General features: G+C 36.8%; 1 protein-coding gene across 5 annotated transcripts in view; it reads right to left on the bottom strand.

The window, feature by feature from the left end:
• Ntrk2 (neurotrophic receptor tyrosine kinase 2) overlaps positions 1 to 22158 on the bottom strand; it is a 346426-nt gene that overhangs the window by 288164 nt on the left and 36104 nt on the right. For all 5 annotated transcript variants that reach the window (XM_076843523.1, XM_076843524.1, XM_076843525.1 and 2 more), the window contains exons 5-8: positions 21066 to 21220; positions 6921 to 7057; positions 6312 to 6444; positions 3637 to 3942 (exon numbers count right to left, since the gene is read on the bottom strand). In XM_076843523.1, coding sequence (XP_076699638.1) covers positions 3637 to 3942; positions 6312 to 6444; positions 6921 to 7057; positions 21066 to 21220 — 731 coding nt within the window. The remainder of the gene's footprint in view (positions 1 to 3636; positions 3943 to 6311; positions 6445 to 6920; positions 7058 to 21065; positions 21221 to 22158) is intronic.

Here is a 22158-nt window from a genome sequence, read left to right as displayed (position 1 = left end):
TGTACCCAGCAGTGAAGTCTAAATGACCGCAGCACCCTCAAAAGACATCATCTGGCAATCTTGATTTGCCAGGCTTCTTTCTCTAATGGCTGCCTGACATCCTCATATTCTGTGAATGGCACCCCTGAGCCAGTGCTGGGCCAATGCTGGCTGCACCATCTTTCCTCCAAGTGGAGAGCACAGCACCTGCTACCCATGCTGTGTTTCCATACCACTCAGTAGCAAAGACAATCAGGACTGTCATTAAGTAGAATCAGTCCATCTTCTCCCATGGTCACCACATTTGGTTGTAGGGAATTTTCATTTGATTTTCTTTACATTTTGATTTCTTTCAACACTCTTCATTCTCTGTTTTCAAAGATGCATTCCTAAGCAAAGTGACCATCCCTGGAAATCCATTCTAAACTGAATGAGAAGCAACTACTCTTCAAAACACCAGGTTTGCAATGTTCATTCTTCTGGTTCTGCTGCCTGCTTCCTTCTTGTTATGGTTTGGATGGGAGGTGTCCCCCAAAGGCTCACATGTGAGACAATGTAAGAAGGTTAAGAGGAGAACTGATTGGGTTCTAAGAGTCTTAACCCAATCAGTGATTTAATTCTCTGATAGGGATTAACTGAGTGGTAATGAAGTGGAAAGGTATGGCTGGAGGAGGTAGGAACTGGGGCATGGCTTTGGGGTATATATTTGTATCTGGCAAGTGGAAACTTCTCTCCCTGCTTGCTGACCATCACATGAGCTGCTTCCCTTTGCCATACTCTTCTGCCATGATATTCAGCCTCACCTTGAGCCCCGAGGAATGAAGCTGGTCTTCTATGGACTAAGACCTCAGAAACCGTGAGCCTTAAAATGAACTTTTCCTCCGCTAAAATTGCTCTGATTAGATCCTTTAGTCACAGCAGAGAAAAAAAAAAAAAAACTCACTAAAACACTCGTGAAACAGGAAACTTGCAATGTAATTTAAAAAAAAAAAGTTTTTAAGAATCTCATCAAAAATCCTGGGAGTAAAAGGAGATGAAACTTTTTACCAAGAAGATTTCTAAGAGCTAAACTTCTTCATCAAGTACTACATGATGACAGCAGAAATACTAACGGACCGTAAAGCCATACTTGACCCGTTGTCCCTAACTTCAAAAGCACTATCAGGAAAAATTCTTTGCTTGTTATTTGTTTATTTTCTTTGGTTTTAAAGGGGGTTAAGAAGGAAAGGAGGCAATTCTAAGAATGGTCATTATCTGAATGCTATGGCTATGAATCTCATAAGTACCCACAAAGATTACATCTCGGAGGCCAAGTGAGGTCAATCTTTAATTGTTCACACTGGTTTATGGCCCACTAGGGCCATATATATCCACTATCACCCTGAGCCAAGTCTCTATCATTTCCACTTTCATTTATTATTCCTTGACAGCTGGTCCTTGAACAGTTAAGGAGGAAAACAAAACTCGTCTTGTCTAAAAGCAGACATTTGTATTTTAAGTATCTAATAAAGATGAATAAATGAACAAGGACAGAGAAAACATTTCATAAAATTTAGTTGAATTTTTGCTTTCTATAGGTAAATAGTTATTTCTTTTTAGAAAAATAAACTTGAGAGACTCCAAGATATTTAAATGCCTAAAAGCAATTCTTTACCATCACTAGCTAGGTAAAAACAAACAGAAATGACTGATAAAAATGAGGCCACATGGATAAGAGGAGTTTAGCTCTACCAAATATTAGCACCATATAGAAATGTTCAAAAGAAAACACATCAAAATCCCATCTAAAATAGAACCCACTGGCTTTAACTGTTCAGATATCAAAGGATGCAGACCTGCTGCTGATAGTTTTTAAACTCCAGACCTTCAGCCTGAATCAAGTTTCACCCCCAACAGTTTTAAAAGGCCGTTGATGGTGAAATTCAAATAAAACCTGAAGTTTAGTGAATAGTAATGTATCAGTGTCAGTTTCTTCACTGTGACAAATGTACCACAGTAACATAAGATGTTAACAATGGAAAAAACTGGGGTGGGGGTTTCTGGAAATTCTCTGAACTATCTTTGCAGCTTGTCGGTAAATCTAAAATTACTCACAAATCAAAAATTTATTTAAAAACAAATTAAAAGTTATTGTCGCAGATTTAATCCTGAAGCTGTTTGTCCCACAAATGTGCAGGAAGAAACACAATAATCTAGAGATTTGCTACAGTAAACAGAGCCAAGCAGCTGAACTCTCAATTAAGAAGAAGACTGAATGGGAATGAGTACAATGACCAGTGGGGTCTAGACATGGCTTGTGCATCCAAACATGGCTTGTGCTATGTGCTCTTGAAGGGCTGACTCTAAATCAAGCTTACATAATTCCAGCCACATTTGAACTCACCAAGGAGACATGTCAGTTGAAATGATACTCAGTAAATACTAGGGTAATAGGAAGTTCTTCTTTAATAAGAATGACTTCACTCTGGCTTACTGTTGGCAAAAGGGACTTTTTTTTTTTCAGGAATCAGTTCTGCCCATGGCACTGCCCTGGGAGCCACATAGGTGCTAGCTGCCCAAGCAGCCCCTTGTTTCAGATCTCCATGTTTCTGTTTTCCCTTCCATCTGCCGCATCATCTTTGTGTGACTCTGACTAATTCACAGCTGCCATGTTGAGGAGTCTATCTATGTATGGGTCCCAATATCCAAACATAGGCTACGGCCCTCACAATGGTAGCAAGCAGGAGGGCAAAGAGATTGAGAGGACAGGGACAGTCATCTAAAGGACAGCTATCTGAAACAGATTATTTGACACATGGCAATCATGCTGTGGAGCCCACCATGAAACTCTTTGCTGGTCAGAGTGGACCCCTGATATTAACCATCCTCCCCCGCAAAAAAACCATTGGTCAGATAGGTACTATTCTCACTCAAAAAAAAAAAAAAAAAAACCCTCAGGATTCAGTAAAACGATGGCTTACTCAGCTTGGATAAACAAAACAGTCTAGGATATTGGTTTCTGATCCATGAGTGAAAATGCAGGATTTTGAAAATCCATAAATGGATAAGCAGCAAGAAAATAAATCTTAACTATTTCATGAGTCATTCAAACACAATTCATCTGTTTATGGTTTTGCCATTGTGGGTGTGAAATCTCATTAAACACTTGAGATAATAATAATAATAATAATAACAACAACAACAACAACAACTCTTTTCTTATGTACTACCCAAACACACTCATTAGTAATCTTGTATATATGAATCTGCTATTCAAATCATTCATGCTCCTATCACCTCCTTGGAGTAGCAAAAGTCCCTGCCCCTTGACTTGGCTTTGGCTCTATGACTTGCTTTGGCCAATGGCATACAGGCTGAAGAGACAGTGGAGCATCCCTCAACTTAAGCCTAACAAAGCCCTGCATATTTCCAGTTGTCCTCTTATACCCTGCACTTGCCATAGAAGCAGGCCTCCTGGGTAGGTGTTTCTTCACACTAAACCCAGAATTAAGGAATGTGTGATAAAACCACCCAGCTGACCTGCAGACCCATAAACAAGACTAAATAATAGTGTTTTAAGCCATCAGGTTTGGGAATGGTCTACCTTATCATGATGTTGTCAATAGTTGAATGACATACCTAATTATTTCCCCATATGAACAAGTAAGAGGTACTTACCATCATCAATTCCAGGCCAGCCCATGAAGTGGGCAGAAATCTGTCTCTCATCTTTCCCATACTCATTCTTGGCTATTAAAGTGTAGTCCCCATTGTTCATGTGAGTAGGATTATCCAGCTGGAGGCAGCCGTGGTACTCCGTATGATTGGTAACATGTATTTTAGTACAGATGTATTTGGACTCATTCAATATTGCCCCATTATAGAACCACTGAAGCGCTGGTTTGGGATTGCCTTTCACAGTGAATGGAATGCACCAGTGGTGGTCTGAGGTTGGAGATTCGAGAAATGTGATAGTTGGTGCAACTAAATTGAAAAAAAGAGAGTTAATAGCATCAGAAAGCTTAGAAATCTCCCCATCTCCAGATTTCTGTGTCATCAATAAGAGATTTTATTCAACCATTGTTCAGTTTAAGGAACCACATGATCAGTCAGTCTGGAACCCATTGGTATTTTGTGTTATCATCAAGGTTGATTTAACTTCCTACAGAGAGCTTCAGAGAAACTCCTTGCTCTGCTCTACTCAAGACCCATACATCACAGTCATTTTTCAAAGCTAATCAGTAGACATGAGAACCAGCTCCAAATAGATCCAAGAGATTTCTGAGAGTGGAAAGGGTTCACTTGGCATCCTTGTTGGTTTCTAATATATTTGCCTTGGTATTATGTAGATTCATTGCCAAAAATAATGAGGGGCACTGTTTTCATAATACTTCTTCCCTCAATAATCCAAATAACAACAAACTTTGGAAATTGTACAGGGAGCCCTGATGTGGCATGACTTTTCTAAAACTGATCAAACAGGCCAAAGAACTGATTGTAGCTATTGATAATGATTGAGATCTCCTTACACCTAGTCCAGTAGCTTTCATACTCTACTTCTTGGTTATACATGTTCATGAAATGAAACAGGGAAAATTTAAGGCATCAAAGCATAATGACATATTCTAAGTGGGGTCCCAGCAATGGTTATCTCAATTGTTAATATTCTTTATTGTTAATTTTCTCTACTCTTTATCTAAATTTTGGCAGGTAAGGTCAGCTCTTCAGACCTTGATGCCCATAGCTATTTACCTACATTGAGAAAGAATTAAGTCCAAGTGTTTAAACAGATAGCTGATAATCTGACGTCACCCTCTTGATGCTTAAGTAAATCCTACCCAAGAAGAAACAAACTTGAAAAAGAACCTAGTTCACTTGCATCCTCTACAGAAAGATTTCCTGTTAACAATGACACTTCTTACAACTGAGCATATGTGCAGAAGTGTACTGTAATGGGGCCCCTCACTATAGGAATTGCAATATTACATATTTGACATAAATTTGCAAAATTTGATCTTTTGTTTTAACAAATATTTCTCACAGACTTTAAAATAGTCCTTGGAAAGCAAAATAGCTTTTATTGAGTTATTCCTTCTATAAAATTTCAATTTAAACAGAATTGATGGCCTATATCCATTATGTTAAAAAAGGTGCATACACATATTTATAGGTATGTGTCACAACCAGTCACAAGGACCACAGGTTAGGGAAGGTCCACACTTATTACTTCATCCCACAAGCCCTCCCCCACACCCAGGGCCCACTTATTCCTTCCTCTGGGTTCAAATGAGCTTTCAGTGAGGTGCTGACTTTAGGACATTAAGTTTAAAGCTGGTTACATAGAAATGGGAATAACATTGACTTCAAGCTTCCAGGTAGATCAAAATGATTTAAAAATGTAAGTCCAGTACCCACTAGCTATAGTCATAGTTCTAAGACTTACAAAGAATCATGGTTGGTGATTTCAATTATTCACTCCAACAATCACACACTGAATGTGTGTTCTGAGTGTTAACCAGTATATTAAAACCAGCTATAGCCATGTAACTAACCATGTGTCATTTGTACACATACTTACACATGCACAGTCATTTTTTTTCTCATTCAAATCCTAATCCAGAATAAAACCTCATTAATTTATACTGTGCAGCTCAGAATTTGCAGTGATGTGAAGTATCTACGTGATTTTCACTGACTATATTTTGATATTGAATGCCACAATATAGAATTTTAAGGTAAATATTATATGATTATAATATTAGAAAATAATGCACACATGCTTAACTAGAAGCATTGAAATCTTCTGCCTTACCTACAACACCCACATATTTGAAAAGAAGTTTTCTGCAGGTGGTAATAATTCTCAATAATATAAATAGGTCCCCTACCATAGCGTAAGAAATTTGATGTCAAATTAATGAGGTTTTATAGTTTCAATGGCACAATTAGGTGTTTGTGAATAGTCAGTAAATGGTTTAAGCATCACTATTATAAAGATTCATATTGATTTTATAGAGGAAAAGTTTTAAGAAACTATCTTTATCAGAATTTAAACTGAAACACTAGCAAGAGAATTATCAGCTCTATTCAAGACAACAGAAGACATAAGGCAACACACTCAAGGTCAATAAAGAAGCTCAAAAGAAAGACAATGCATAAGCAAGAGATATAAAGCAGAAAAGAGGCTGAAAGAGTTGAAAAAGGCTGACAACATTTCATAGTTAAGTATGCACAAAACACTGCAATACACTCATTTAAACAAACTTAAGAAGCACCCAGAGCTCCCCAGAGACAAATGTAGGAAAATCCACAATCATTTGCTATTAAAAACACATGCTGGTCTGATTACGTACAATGCACAGTGAGGTTGACAGAATCTTGATCTTCTCCTACAAGATTTTCTGCCACACAAGATATTTGCTTTCCACTGTCATCAGATGAAATATTAGTTATCCTTAAGGAGCCCTGTGTGTGGCTTGTTTCATTCTACAAATGAATTAACACAAAAATAACCTTGATTAGGACTGATCTCAAAGTGGCATGATTTGGCATCTCTTCCCCTAACTAGAGAAATACAGTAATATAAAATTAGAAAAATTTCCCTTCCTGAATTAGACTTAGACTCAGGTAAAGAGAAGTTGTTCTATTTCTCCAGGTGTCGATTGCTTAATGCAAGGAATTTCCTTAATCCTTGAATTCCTACCTATCTTTCTTCAAAAGAAATGACCACAAGGATAGTCATACTCTTTGCTAGAGATGACACTTAAGAACTCACTAAGGATATAAAGACACTCCAGACTATATAACTAAAATGAAAATCTGCATTAGTCCTTGCCTTTTAAGATTATATGGAACATAAGCGTACATCAAAAAATCATCATAAATTTCTGTATGTGGGTCACTAGGTTTAATACAATATTAGGCTCCAAAACAGTCTTATCTCTCTCATAATCAATCCTTACCATATGTTTGGAAACCAGATTTCCCACATCCCAGTACATATTAGGAAGTGGATCGCCTGCCACAATACAAGACAATGTGATAGACTTTCCTTCCTCCACAGTGAGGTTTGGTGCAGCCAAATTTGCGGATGGCAGCCCTTTGGAACAAGAAGAGCAAACAGAAATATTGACAAGTTGTTAAATGCAATATCAAAATCATAGTAGTAAATTGAGAATTCTTTATGGCTTAAAATCAATCATTTACTTTCTAGGACTAAAACAGTGTCAAACTAATAAACTTTATAGAAGTAATTTGGACAAAGAGTGTGCAGTAACAAGATTTGAAAACAAATTTTTATATTTCTGAAAAATACCTCTGTAGAAAAACATTTTATTAAAACAAAAAGAGCCCCACTAGTTTATAGAGCTATGTTCTACCTCTTTTCTCTTCTTCAGTTATTAATCTAGGTTTTTTGCACATAAATAAGCATTGTACCTATAAGCCAACATCTAAACACATTTATTTCCTCCACTTCCTCCTATCTATACTTTCACAGTCAAAAACCCAAGAGCAAGATGCATCTGTATATTTTGCATAAATCTGTTTCTTACATTAAGTAACTCTTATAGATCTAACCCATGCTCAGCCCTACGGTTTAAGAGTCAGGCTATTGAAGAAAATGTAGTTTCAAAGCATTTTTCAAAGATGAAATTTGAATTATCATGGTGTTAGGATATCTCAAAGCGATATAAATCATAATTTTCACAGTTAAAATCGGTCATCCTTTTTACAATATGATGAAAACAATTATATGAAACCTTATTACATGAAATGTATCTTTTGAGGGGAGAAACCCTAAAAATGTATTTATTACCAGATAGAATTTTGAACCTTATAAACATTTTCTAACATTTTAGCAGAGCATCCTCTTCCTACTCTTAGCTTTCAAAAGGTTGGTGTTTTTCTTTTTAACTCATGCTGCTACCACTTCATCAGAGTATCATACCTATTAGGAATGTACATTGCTTTAAACTACATAGAAATCATAGTATTTTTTCTTTATTAAATTATTTATTTATTCTAATTTGTTATACATGATGGAAGAATGCAATTCATTTCATATTACAGTATACAGCACAATTTTTCAAGTTACTGGTTGTATACAAAGTATTTTCACACCATTTGTGTCTTCATACATGTACTTAGGGTAATGATATCTTACTCATTCCACAGTCATTCCTACTCCCTTGCACCCCCCCATCCCCTCTCTCCCCTTTGCCCTATCTAAAGTTCCTCCATTCCTTTCATGCTCCCCCCACCACCCCGCAATCACCATTATGAGTCAGCATCCTCATATCAAAGAAAACATTTGGCCTTTGTTTTTTGGGGATTGGCTAACTTCACTTAGCATTATATTCTCCAACTCCATCCATTTACCTACAAATACCATGATTTTATTCTCTTTTAATGCTGAATAATGTTCCATTGTGTATATACACCAAAGTTTTCCTATTCATTCATATTGAAGGGCATCTGGGTTGGTTCCACAGTTTAGCTATTGTGAATTGTGTTATTATAAACATTGATATGGCTGTGTCCCTGTACTATGCTGTTTTTAAGTCCTTTGGGTATAAACAAAGGAGTGGGATAGCTAGGTCAAATGGTGGTTCCATTCCAAGTTTTCCAAGGAATCTCCATACTGCCTTCCATATTGGCTGCACCAATTTGCAGTCCCACCAGCAATGTATTAGTGTGCCATTTCCTGCATATCTTCACAAACACTTATTGTTTGTATTCTTGATAGCTGCCATTCTGACTAGAATGAGATGAAATCTTAGTTTTAATTGCATTTCCCTAATTGCTAGAGATGTTGGACATTTTCTCATATGTTTGTTGACTGATTGTATATCCTCTTCTGAGAAGTGTCTGTTCAGTTCCTTGGCCCATTTAATGATTGGGTTATTTTTTACATGAAGGCGGGTCTCAGAGGGAGTAGCAATATGACAGACCTTGACAATCAAACCAATCCCTTCCTTTGTACCAGAAACAGTTAAAGGCCCTATTTACCAACAACTGGGCCCCATGGGGCATTTGATATCATTAACTCAGAAGCAACATGAAGGTCAGAAAAGACATTTCATCTTCAACAGCTGTTAAACTCTAATTAGCCACCCATAATCTGAACTTCACTTTGCTATGCACAACCCCTTCACAATGATGTAGCTCTTACTAGGCAAAGTCATGTTCTTTGTTATTGAAACCAGACTGGAACAAGGTTTGTACAGTGCATTGTCTCATGGCATTCCCACTATTGGGAGGAGACAGCCCATCAAGATCTGGCTTTCATGTACTGAAACCTCTTTGGAACTCTTTCTTCCTGTAAGCATTCAAGACAGAGTAATGTGTTGTCTTTCCCAAGTTTCCAAAGAGGCCCATAATACCTGAGCTACACAGGACATAACCATTTTCAAGAGAAAGCACAGTAATGGGCCTACAACCCTAAATCTGGACCGTGCTAACCGTGTGCTTGGGTGAATCATATTTTCCTCTCTGAATGTATTTCTTCATGACTTCTGTGACAATTAACCTATTTACTAAGGAGCATGCCCAAGCACTAAAGTCAGTGGTATGATTTGGGTAACATCTTAAAAATATGTTTTATGTTCTTTTTTATCCAAACATGTAGTCACATAGTTTGAAAAATATACGATTCTACAGCATTTGTCAGGGAAAATATTCAAACTACTATATGAAAAACAGCAGGCCCGCCTCACCCAAAGGGTACTATCTTCTGCTTCCAGAGGTGTTCATTTCATCTCTTTGAATTCCTTCTTCTGGTATTGATCCCCACCTCACTAAATATCATGCTTACTAAATATCATGCTTTTCTGGGTTGCTACTTCTTAGTTTCTCTGTTTTCATGCTATCTGACTTCCCACCATAGAGGAATAGAATTAGACTATGTTCACAGAGAATATCAGCCTTCCCCACATGTCTACACCAGACTCAGCATGATCCTGTCTTCACATCTTTCCTCCTGCTAATACTGTAGCACTGTCTAGATGAGAAGATAGATTTTATTATGAGTGTCCAAGCTTTACTGATAGCTGAATCATCTAAAATATAATAATTATTGTATTTCATTAAACTTAAGACAGTATTAATGAGAGGATACAATACTGTTATATGTGCCACTAAGAAAGAAAGAAAAAAAAAAGATGCCAATTCAACAGTGAGACAATGCTTTGTCACCACTTAGAACACCTATTCTTCTGAATAGTCCATCTAATTTTCTAGTTCTTTCTAATTTTTCATCTTGTGTCTGTTACATTTAAAGGGAGATCACTTCAAGTATATATTTCAGACATTCCTGTAATTCTTTTCATTCATCTAATCATCCTTTTAGTCTCCAAGACTCTTTTTCTTTCCTGAATATTCTCTTTATATAGCACCTAGTTTTGTTCCATGTGTGCAAACTCTCTTCTGATCTCTGATATTAATAATGATTTTTAAAATTTTTTCTTCACTCCATACCAACTTTGTTTCTTACAATCTCTTTGCTTCCTCTCTTTGATTATTTTGTGTTTGTCTTTCATATTATAAGCTTCCCTCAAATATTTACTGACCCTTGGATGTTCATATATCTTTAGGAAAAAACTGCATATTTATTAACAGTCAGATTCACTGAAGAGAAATGTTATTGGTCTCTTTATTGAGTACAACCTGATGTCAATATCATTAAACTATTTTGAGGAAGGACTAGTCAAATTATTTGGTCCACTGGAAGAATTACTGAGCATTCTTCAAATGTCTATCTTGGATCTGAAAGAAGACTGGAAATATCAAAAATCAATATGTAAATCCACCATTTTCTTTATGATTCCCACACCTCAACTCTACATGAAGTTCCTCCAAGTCTTTGTTTTATCCTCTTTGAAGAATAATTCTCCAATTTGCTATTGAGAAAGGAGGAGTTCAGACACCTGGACTACATGGAACAAAAATTTGTTTAACTACTTCTCAATAGACTTTCAGCCAATATCCAGTATGTGGCCAATATACACTTCTATGTATTCTCCTACTTCCTGAGGCTGTAGCAATTCTGCAATACAAATCAAGTTTCCCCTTGGCTTTCTTCATAGACAACTTGGTAACCAGCATGCTCAGTCTTCAAGTTACTTATTACTTATTCCTCTGCTTTTCCGACTTCTAATTTTTTGTGCTTTGTTGACACTCCTATTTTCTTGGTACCTCTATAGTTATCTTCTGACTCTAGATAAACTAGGGGGCCAAGACTTCTGACTCTAGATAAACTAGGCAATAGTGCCTCTTTCCAAGGTATCTTGCCATCTACTACCCAGCTACCCCCAATGCAGTTTGCATCTCAAATACAAAGCTCTGGGACACCATCATAATATATATATAACATTCTATATTCTGAAAAGAGAATGGTTAAAATAAAGAGATTTAAACAAGTTATGCTATGTCTTAGTTTTCATTATAAAATTTAAAGTAGCTTTTTTCTTGGAGCTTAAGCTTATATGATTAATAGCTCTAAAAATTTTTAGTTACAGTAGTAGTGATACTAGCATTTATTGGGCATTCACTGAATCAGATACTCTTGTCTAGTACTTTAGTGTTTTCCTGAATCCTTGCAACTAATCTTGAAGGCAAGTATTTTGTCCTTACTTAATGAAATACTTGAGTTTTGGAAAAATGAACTATATCTTCCAGAGTTGCCCAAGCACATTTTGAACTGAGATTTAAACCCAAAGTTCAGAGTCTTTACCACCATAGTTCACCACCTCCAGGGGCTGCACACGTCCATCTTTGCACAGACTACTGCATATCCATGATCTTAGAATTTGGTTCATTTAAAAAAAATAATTATGTATCTATTTCATGAAGAAAATGAATCTCTTTATTTATAGAGAAATTGTATCACCCTGTCATAGCCGTTTCCAAAGGAATCTGTGCAAAATTGGCCAAGTCTAGATCTTTTAAATGTAAAGTCTTCCACAAATGAGTAAGCATCTGACTCACGTTAATTCTACAGCATTAATATGCTGGCCAAAGATTCAATAATGGAAAAAACAATCTGTACTTGAAATATCACTTGGAGGTTTAATTAGCACAATAAAAATGAATTGGGAAGTATGAATAGCCAAGGCGGTATAAACCATTTGCCAGGCACTATTTCCTGGCTTAATAAGTTTGAAATCAGCACAAGTACATAGCAATGCCCAGCAACACTTCCAATGGCTGCTAGCACTACCTTAATGGGACCCTGGCTCTAAGCAACAGAGCAGTCTTCGTGGCATAATGGAAACCTCATTGGAGATAACAGATGACTAGCTTCTCAGGCAGACACCTCTGTCAGGTGTGTTAACTTGAATCTATTCAGGAAATACATACTTACCTGTAGACCTCAGCAACACTAGTGCAAAAAAAAAAAAGATTCTTTAGACAAGGGCACCCCAAATTTTAATGTGCATAGGAATCACTAGGGAATCATGTTAAAAATGTAGCTTCTTCCCTAGTTGGTCTGAGTTAGAGCCAGAGACTTTGCATCTCTAACAAACTCCCTGTTCCTCAGACCAAAGTTTGAGTAATAAGGGTTTAGACAACAGATGTTAGACAATTGTTCACTAAGCTTTTGTTTCTACAACTATTATTCTTAAAACCAACTGGGGCTTGAGTAATTATCTAGTCCACTAAACTTTCCCCAATTGTCTTGAGGATATCTAAATCTTGAGACACTTGGGGAGTGGCTGGGCAAGTGGAGGGAACCAAGAGAAAAAGAAGAAGAGTTGAACTGAGAGGGGGAGGGAGGGAGGAGGAAAAGAAGGAGAAAAGAAGAAACAGGAAAGAAAACCCTGTAAGAAATTGTATGTTTACAAAGCACATCACCATATTAATGGCTCTAAGAAATCCTACTAGCCAGGTGCAGTGGTGCATGCTGCAGGCTCAGGGGGCTGAGGCAGGAGGATCATTAGTTCAAAGCCAGCCTCAGCAAAAATGAGGCCCTAAGCAACTCAGTGAGACCCTGTCTGTAAATAAAATACCAGATAGGGCTGGGAATGTTTCTCACTGGTGGTGTACCCTTGAGTTCAATTCCTGGTACCCTCCCCCCAAAATAAAAGAAGTCCTACTATATAAGAACCCATTTAACTTGCAGTGGTTTTATATTCCCCAAGCTGATCTAAGTACATTCCATTTGTTTGAGATATGAAATCTTTTGTCTTTGTTATTTTTCTTTAAAACAACTAAACAAAATTTAAAAATATGCATCTAAATTCAAATTCAAAATACATTTAAAGCTAACTATTCATTTTGATAAGAGTAATAACATTGGTAGCTAGTGTTTTTGGGGAGTTTAATACATGCTAGTCTCCATCTTAAGCATTTTCTACCATTTATCTTGTTAGTTATCCTAAAAATCCTAAAAAGTAGATGCTGTTAGTATCCATTTTCCAGGTGAAGAAGTTAAAGCTCATCAACTATCATAGCTGAATAGCTGATGAGTGTGGGTGCTACCTATCCCCATCTGGGTGCCCTTGGTCCTAACCAACACATCAGTGGCTGACGCCTTTGCCAGATCTTCCATACCTCAGCTCCCACCCATAAATACAGGCTATTGAGTAGGATGGACCAACGGTCTAGGTATTCAATTCCCTAACTCAAGGTATGTAAATCCTTGCTTTTTAATAACTGAGAAGAACAAATCTCTAGTATTTTTGGATTATTAACCCTATTGCTCAATTTTGGGTTTTATTTTTCAGTATTCATTAGAAAGTTTAGATTGTGTTCTTTATCAACTTGTCTCAGTGATTCTTCACTGTGTTCATTCCATGTTGAGTCACCATTCCATGTATATAAAAACATTCAGGTAAATTATGATTTTTGTCTCCTCTTTCTCTCTTTCTCCCCAACCCCTTTCCCTCCTCTCACTTCTATGTATGCATGATTAAAAAAATTAAACACACAACCTCTCTGTTAATTCTCACTTGGCAGAATATTAAAAGTATATAATCTCTATTCTTTTATCTTCGTGGCATATCTTCCAAATTCTTTGTCTCCTAAACAGACATATTCCACAACCAGGAATGAAGCCAGAATGAGCCTGACCTATTTAGAACTGACTTGCTTTACACCTGGTTGCAAAAATGACAGAAAATTAGCAAAATGACTTTCCAAGCTCAAAATTGGAAATCATGTTTCTAAGCTTATATGAGCCATGTCATAGTAGTGACAGCTACCATATAACTACCAAACACAAAAATTTAAACAGCAGCTGACAGATTTTAAAGAAATACGGCTTCACTTGGCATTCTAGAAAGATAAAGAAAAGCAACGGTCCACTGGTTTGCTTTATTTTAGGAGATTAAATCTTATCTCTAATAAAATTAAAGCAAATCAATACACTGACATGGACTTTATTTTTTCAAGAAGAAAAACATCAGTATGGTTAAGATGCTACACCAACCAAACTCCACACAGAGCATCAGAATAGCATTTCCTTTTCATCAGTGATGGCTAACAAAGTTAAATTACTACCAGCCTATTTTCCTGGTTTAAAACAAACAAAAGAAAGAGTATGTACAAATATGCTAAACAGACATGTGTGCTACAAACTGTGGCAGAAAACAGAAAAAGTGAATCTTAACAAATCATTAGAATCAATTTAATCCCAGGAACCAGGTCTCTTCTCCCAGGCACCTGTGGACTGATCTTCACTATCATAAGTAGTGATGTATTTTAAGGAGTCTCTCCACTAAAAGTCGGAGGGTTGAAAAAGTGAAACATTTCAATTGTCATTATAAATAACCATGAAACCAAAGGTAGACCCAGGGGACTATTCAGGGTGTTTTATGTACTAAGTACACAATTCTTCCACCATCAAATGAATTGCCCACCTTATATCCACCGAGGGGCTCTCCCTCTCTATGGTAACTAGTTACTAGTGAAATGGGTTGAGGGATTGTTTTATATGACCCAGAGGAATACTACGTTTCTTAAATAAAGTCACCATCTACTTAGCATGGAGCATTTCATCCACTATTAACACTTCCTGAAGAACCTCTCTACCAGATAAGATTTAACTTGTAATTAGAGTATTAAAAAATTAAAGAATAAAACTCACTGTTTACTAATCCCATTCATCCAAGGGGAAATAACTGAAAAGTTCATACTGCAAGACTAACTGCCAACACCAACTATGTGCACAGAAATTGAGCAAAAAAAATTAAAAAGTACTAGGCAATAAATAAATTCATCAAAACCACTAAACAAAGTACATGGATATTTTTTCGGGGGCGGGGTAGCTTTATAGAGAATGATGAATCAGCACAATCCAGCAAAATTACCTTTCCCCATTAGCACTTGTATAATCTCATTTCTGATTTCAGACCCACTGTTCAAAGCATCCCTTTAATCTGATTAGGGTAAATACTTGTATGTGAAATTTTTTTGTTTTGGTTTTGTTTTCCTTGCAATTAACAAAGTTTTTCTAAGGTTTAAAAAGACCTAGTGGAGAAACAGACCTCAACTTGTTTCACAGCATGAATAAATTTACAGTCATTTACAGCAGGTGGAGACTGTTAGAAAAATATTGGAAGGCATTTTGATCGTTAAGAGGAATGGTGCAGTTAAGCCTCCAAGCCCCACCTACCATGCTTGATTAATCTCTGAGAATTTAAGGAAAAAGAAGAAATGAGACTCTTAAAATGCAGTGAGGACAGAAATATCAAAGGAGACAGCCAAATGCTAAAATATGGAACAATTTGCCTATATAAAGCTATTTATTTTTCATTAATTGAAATATTCATACCCCTCTATGAAAAACCTGGTCCAGTCTGATCAGCAATACAAATGTGATCCATGCATCTATGACTGGATCAATTCAGCAAACATGGATCAAACGCTTCTTATGTTCAAGAGGTATATTAGGCACCATGGAGAATGCATATTTGCATACAAAGCATAGAGAACTTATTCTCCATATAATGCCTACATGATGAAATGCTAAAGGGGAAGCACTCATAGTAAAGTCATCTAACAAAGAGAAGAAATCCCAATCGCTTTTTCTCTTGTTGAAATGAAAATGGTGCTGTTGAAGCTAAATGCAATAACCATGGTCATTGGCAAATTACTGGTTCACAATGAGGAAATAGGCAAGACCATACTCTCAGCTGATTCTGATTTAGATAAAATGTTTCATCCAAAAATGAATGTGGAAAGAAGACGAACTTCTTGAAACTATGACTTAAACAAAATGTATGGGCTAGGGATGTGGCTCAAGTGGTAGCGCGCTCGCCTGGCATGCGTGCGGCCCGGGTTCGATTCTCAGCACCACGTACAAACAAAGATGTTGTGTCCGCCGATAACTAGAAAATAAATATTAAAAAATTCTCTCTTTCTCTTTCTCTTTTAAAAAAATGTATGTGGGGTTTTGTTGTTGTTGGTTTTGTTTGGGGGTACCAGGGATTTAAACTATAGGCACTTAACCAGGAGCAACATCCCCAGCCAGTTTTATTTTTAATTTTGAGACAGGCTCTCCCTACATTACTTAGGACCTCACTAAGTTTCTGAGATTGGCCTCAAATTTGCAGTCTTCCTGCCTCAGCGTCCTGAGCTGCTAGGATTACAAAAATGCAGGAGGATCAAAAATTTGAGGCCAATCTCAGCAACTCATGGGGGTGCTAACAACCTTAGGGACATCCTGTCTCAAAAAAAAAAAAAGAGGGCTGGGGATGTGACTCAGTGGGTAAGCACCCCCCACAAAAAAAAAAAATAAAATAAAACAGCACAGCGTAAGAAAAAAGCCAACTGACCATGAATCATTAAAAAAAAAAATTTAATTTAAAGATATTAGCATGTTGTTCTCTGGTCTCTTTAATATAGAATCTCAGAGAAAGATTTTAAATCCAACACTTGGTGTAATTTTCTGTTCAACTATCTACCTTTTCCTTAAAGAACCACAGCTGGGAAACAATCATAAGGAAAATTACTACTTATCTAAGTTCCAAACTCAAACCTTCCCCTTCTCATCCCAAAATCTAGAAAAAAATATTTTCTAAAAAACATATTTTCTAAGATCCAGAACCATGATATAAATGAGAAAGCAAATTTGGATGGACAAGAAACTCTGAAGAGCCCCTGAACAAGAGAAAGCAGAAGAACAGAATTAAGGAAAACCAGAAGGGCCCTAAGTGGACATGTGAGTATGTTCTATACAAAACAGGGTGGCTCTGGACTGATCCAAAACTAGAGGGGAACAAAACCTCAGGGCAGTGCACGGCTTAGGTAGACCAAACCTCAGGGTGAGGGGGTAAGAAAAGAGTAGAAGCAGAATGAGAAATAACCTTTCTGAGTGGGTCCTAACCTCCCATCTTGGGCAGTGCATCCAGCAACAGCCATAGCTACTCCAGTGTGGCAACCCTACAGAAGTGAAAAAGATAATGCTAGATGCTGCTGTTCACCGAGAGTCAGGGGGAAGCCCCAGCGTGGGAAAGCCCATGTCAGTCATGAGCCAGAAATTGTAAAAAGTAAAAATCAGCAGTCAAAAGGTGAAAAAAAAATCCAAAAGTGGAAGACATAACTAAAGAGCAAAGTAGTAAGCAAACCAATTCTCTCATAATATAAACACAAAAGGACAGCAAATGAAAATTATTAAAGATTGAGAAGGTGGGAAATGAACTTGATCCAATTATGTTCTGTGCATGTACAAATATGTCACAACCAACCCTGAATAATCATAATACACGAATAATTTTTTTAAATTTTAAAAACAGAAAGGTTGAGAGAGATGAAGACAGAACACTTCTGTCTCCATCCAACAAAATGGATATGTCCAGTCTCCATCCAGTGAAGATTCATTCAGAAAAATAAATGGAAAAATATGCAGAGCGAATCAATAAGAACATTTTTCTGGAACTGAAGACATGAAACTTTATATTGAAAGGGTACCCCCAATGCCAAACAATTCTAAAACCACCTGGTACCTAGTTACATTGGGGTAAAGTTTAAGAATAACACGAATAAGGAGAAAATTCTCAAAGCTTCTAGAGGAAAAAGAGAAGCATAAATTACTTGGCAAGAAACAAGCATCCACTGACCTTAGCAACACTGTATACAAAAAGAATGTGGTAATCACTCTGACGCAGGAGGCTGAAGCAGGAGGATCACAAGTTCAAGGCCAGCCTTGCAATTTAGCAAGAACTTGTATCACAATAAAAGATAAAAAAGGGCTGGGGATATAGCTCAGTTGTAGAGCACCCGTGGGTTCAATCTCAGTACTACACACACACACACACACACACACACACACACACACACACACAAATATCTGCAAAGTTTTAAGAATTTTGAGTATAATTTTTTTTTAACTCAGCCAATTCCATTGAAAAGAAAAAGTACAGGCTGATTTTTCACCAGGCAAAAACTTGGGAGATATTGTTTTCTATTTCTCTGAAAGAAATTCTAAAAGATATAAACCAGCAAAAGGGAAAATCAGTCCAAGAGGAAATCACAGGATCCAAAAAATCAATGACAATGACAGACAAAGAAATTGGAAATCTTCAAGAAAATGGGGTACCAATCTAATAATAAAGTCCCAAGCTGAGGGATGGGTTGGAAGAAGTACAGCAAAGTAAAGTTACTGTTCCAATATTTTGGTCATAACCTCTAGACACCTGCAAAAAATGTATGTTGACACAGGTATTGTACATATGTTAGCTTTATATATATTTCAAAAATACGAATACAATTTAAAACTTTCAAACAAGAAAAAAAAAACACTCTCAATGAAAATAAAAGAAAAACACTATAGAAAAAATAAGTAAAGCATATGAAGAAGCAATTCACCAAAGCATAATCACAATCTAGTGGATATATAAAATACTCAGTAGCAATCAGGCAAATAAAAACTGGAAAGCAAAGACAGCAACTTTTAAGAGACAAAACTAAGAAGTTTGCTGATACCAAGGCATAACTTGCTAGGGTGGCAATACATGGATATAGCCAATTTTTAGTTACAAACCATGTAAACTACAAATCCTGTTTCCTACTACATACTCTAGAAAAATCTTTTCAATTGCACATAAGTACAAAGAACACGAATAAGGAGGCTTTTGGAAGCATTGTGATAGTAATGGAAAATAGCAAAGTGCCCACTAAGATGGAACAATTAGTTTAATTCAGACATGTTCTACCACGAACATCACACTGGAGTTCAAATGGATATGATGGATCAATTACTTCCAACCTGACATGGTCATGAGGAAGAAAAAGATAAGCTTTGAGTGTAATATAGGAAATCATTTTCACAACAAAGTGAAACGTCATTATTATTTGTGCAATTATAAGTAAAAACACTTTGAAAGAAAAAAACTGGGAAAGAATAAAACAGTTTAAAAACACAAAAGGGGTAAGAAAATTAGTGTTAATTCACCTGAAACATAATGTCACTCTTTGATAAACATCATTGACATTGAAATGCATTATGAATGTCCTCATGGATCAGTCAAACCTATGCCCTCATGATAGTGGATTAAAAATCTCACTCTCATGCACAAAATCCATGGAGAAATTTGTAGGAAAAAGAAATTTTAAAAGTTATTGAAAACTGACAAATTGATTAATACTAATGGGTTCATGCCCTACATTTCTTCTACCCAAATCACAATGGTCCAACATGACACACATGGTTGGGGGTGTGCCACAGGCATGCTAGTAAGACAACATGACCAAAAATTAAAATTGAAAAAGAGAATTGTTTTCAGGCAAGGACAAAGCAGACATCTATTAAGAGGCAGCTTGAGAAATCAGAGCAGGAGTCAGATGCTTTCTCTCTTTTCCTCTCAGTGGTTGCTGGACCAGTGTGGTCACAACAGCCATGGGGAGTTGGAAGCCAGCCAAAGGCCAGGTGACTCAACACTGAACTTCTTGTCCCTCTAGGCAATTTCTCTCAGTGGTGCAAATTTGTACCAGAACAGAGAACAGTTACTTTCTTATCAATCAGGAAAAAAAAATATATTAAAAATTGTTTTTTTTAAGTGATGACTAGCAAAGAAAACTGAGGAAATGTGGCAAGAGAACCAAGACTGATTTCCATTATAAAATCAAAGGGCTCTATTTGTGATAGAAAAATCTGTGGGAATGGTAGAACAGTCTTTTAACATCCTCCAAGGTAAGAAACAAACACTTTTGTTTATTTTCATTATGTTTCATTTAGAGTAAGTTAGCAGTTATATTTTTCTTAAATAAAAAATGGATCTCAAACAGGGTCCAAAAACCAAGAATAGGGTGTCTGTGGCTAAAACACAGGTTCCTGTGAACAAGAACCAGGTGTACATGGCTTTCTGCTGTGCCACCAGCAGGTAGGCCAGACGAGACATAATGGCGAACTTGTTGACTGGTTAAGATAAAAATGAAAGATTAACATGCCTATTTGGGCATTATAGAGGTATGTCGCAGAACAGCAAAATCCTCACCAGAACACTTTGATTTTCCTTCCTTGTAACACACCAGCTCTCACATAGAGCTGTGATTTTGCCATACGGTGCCCTTTTAAATTCTGGAGATAAAAATGCTGAGGGAAAGAGTGGGGACAACAGTAAAGCAGTAGATCCTGAACCCAGACATAGGGACAAACAGGTGTAAGGGCAGACATAGGGTGCCGCATCAAGAGACACAGACATCTGGCAGGAAGACAAGTTTAAAGGAATATACTGGATTGAATTGCATTGCTTGTACTTCCAGGACATTTCATCATCCTGAGATCCTGCCCTCTACAAGGCCTGGGTGCTAATCAAGTATATATGTGACTATTGAAGAACCACACCATTAGATATTTTTGGGATGTATGTATGTACCGTTGGACAGACAAACAAATGAACAAACAATGGAATAAACAGTATGCTTTTTTTCTCTATGCACTTTAAAGTCAACCATTCAGAATCGATATTCCACTTGCAAAAGAATATTCAGTAAAGTTGCTCCCAAATGACTTCACACCGCACACAAATGTTGTCTGATTCACTGGAGACATCAACAGCACAGTATATAAAATCTGGATAGTGGTAATCCTCCCAGACTCTTTACCACACCAAGGCAATTAGAATAATTAATAGCAACTAGAACTCATTGATTTAAAAAGAAATTACCACAATTGGGTATCTGCAGGTTTGCCAGGGGAATATTCTTGCTGCTTTCATTTAGGCAGTACAAGTCCTGAGTTTCTGGACTGGATTTAGTCTCTTGAAGAGTCTTGATCCACATAATGTCACAGGAGCACGTAAATGGATTGCCCACCAGGATCCTACATGGAATAAAAATGAAACCCAATCAGGCTCCTTTTTTAGTTTTAGCTACACTAGTGTTTATGAAATGCTACAACATTATGAATTCTTTCTAGCCAGCAACATTTGGAAGTCATACCCACTTTCATAGCATGACAATACTTATTATTCATTCATTTATCTAATAATTACTGAGCCGATATTATTGTGAACATTATAGAGGCTAAAGAATGCAAGGCAATGCTAAACCTTGCAGGATAATGGGGAAACAAGATAAGGACAGAAATAGCTATAACAAACTATAGGAAAGAATGTCTCATAACAGGGAAAACATGGCACCATAATAAATTGATCATGGCTATTCTCTAATTATTAAGAGTGTAAGTGAAGATGCCAAAAATAAGTTTTCAGGAACACTAATATACTTATGTCTAACCAGACTAGAAACTAAAATGTTGTCATTTGCCAAACTCAAAACTTCACCAGAGAGCAGCATAATTTTATCACAATTTTAAATGAGATTATAAGTAAAAATCTAAGACAAAGGTATAGCTCTCTTAGCTTTCTGAATGATGTAACCAAGGTCCATTTCATTCATCAAAGAAAGTTAAGAGAGAAAAATTGGAATGAAGCTCTAGACATCTTTCAAACACACACACACACACACACACACACACACACACACACACACCCCAAGCTCAGGATTTCTAAGGGCCAGGCAACTGAGCTCCAGATAAAGCTTCTTAGCCTACTGTGGGAGGGTCTGCAAAGAGAAAATCATCAGTGTTTAGACCTCAGCCATGCTTTCTGGACTCCTGTAGCCTACAAGGGGTGAAGAAGGAAGTGGTCAAGAGGAAAATAAAAACCACAGGAAAAAAATCTTTAAATGCTTATTTATAATACTCAGTGGCCCATTTAAGATGAATTCCATTTATGGTAATGAGCCTTTAAATGAAGC

The sequence above is a fragment of the Callospermophilus lateralis genome, chromosome 2, assembly GCF_048772815.1.
Source record: "Callospermophilus lateralis isolate mCalLat2 chromosome 2, mCalLat2.hap1, whole genome shotgun sequence".
Lineage (NCBI taxonomy): Eukaryota > Metazoa > Chordata > Mammalia > Rodentia > Sciuridae > Callospermophilus > Callospermophilus lateralis.
The sequence above is the reverse complement of the archived record's forward strand: the minus strand, read 5'-3'. Positions and strand labels throughout refer to the sequence as shown.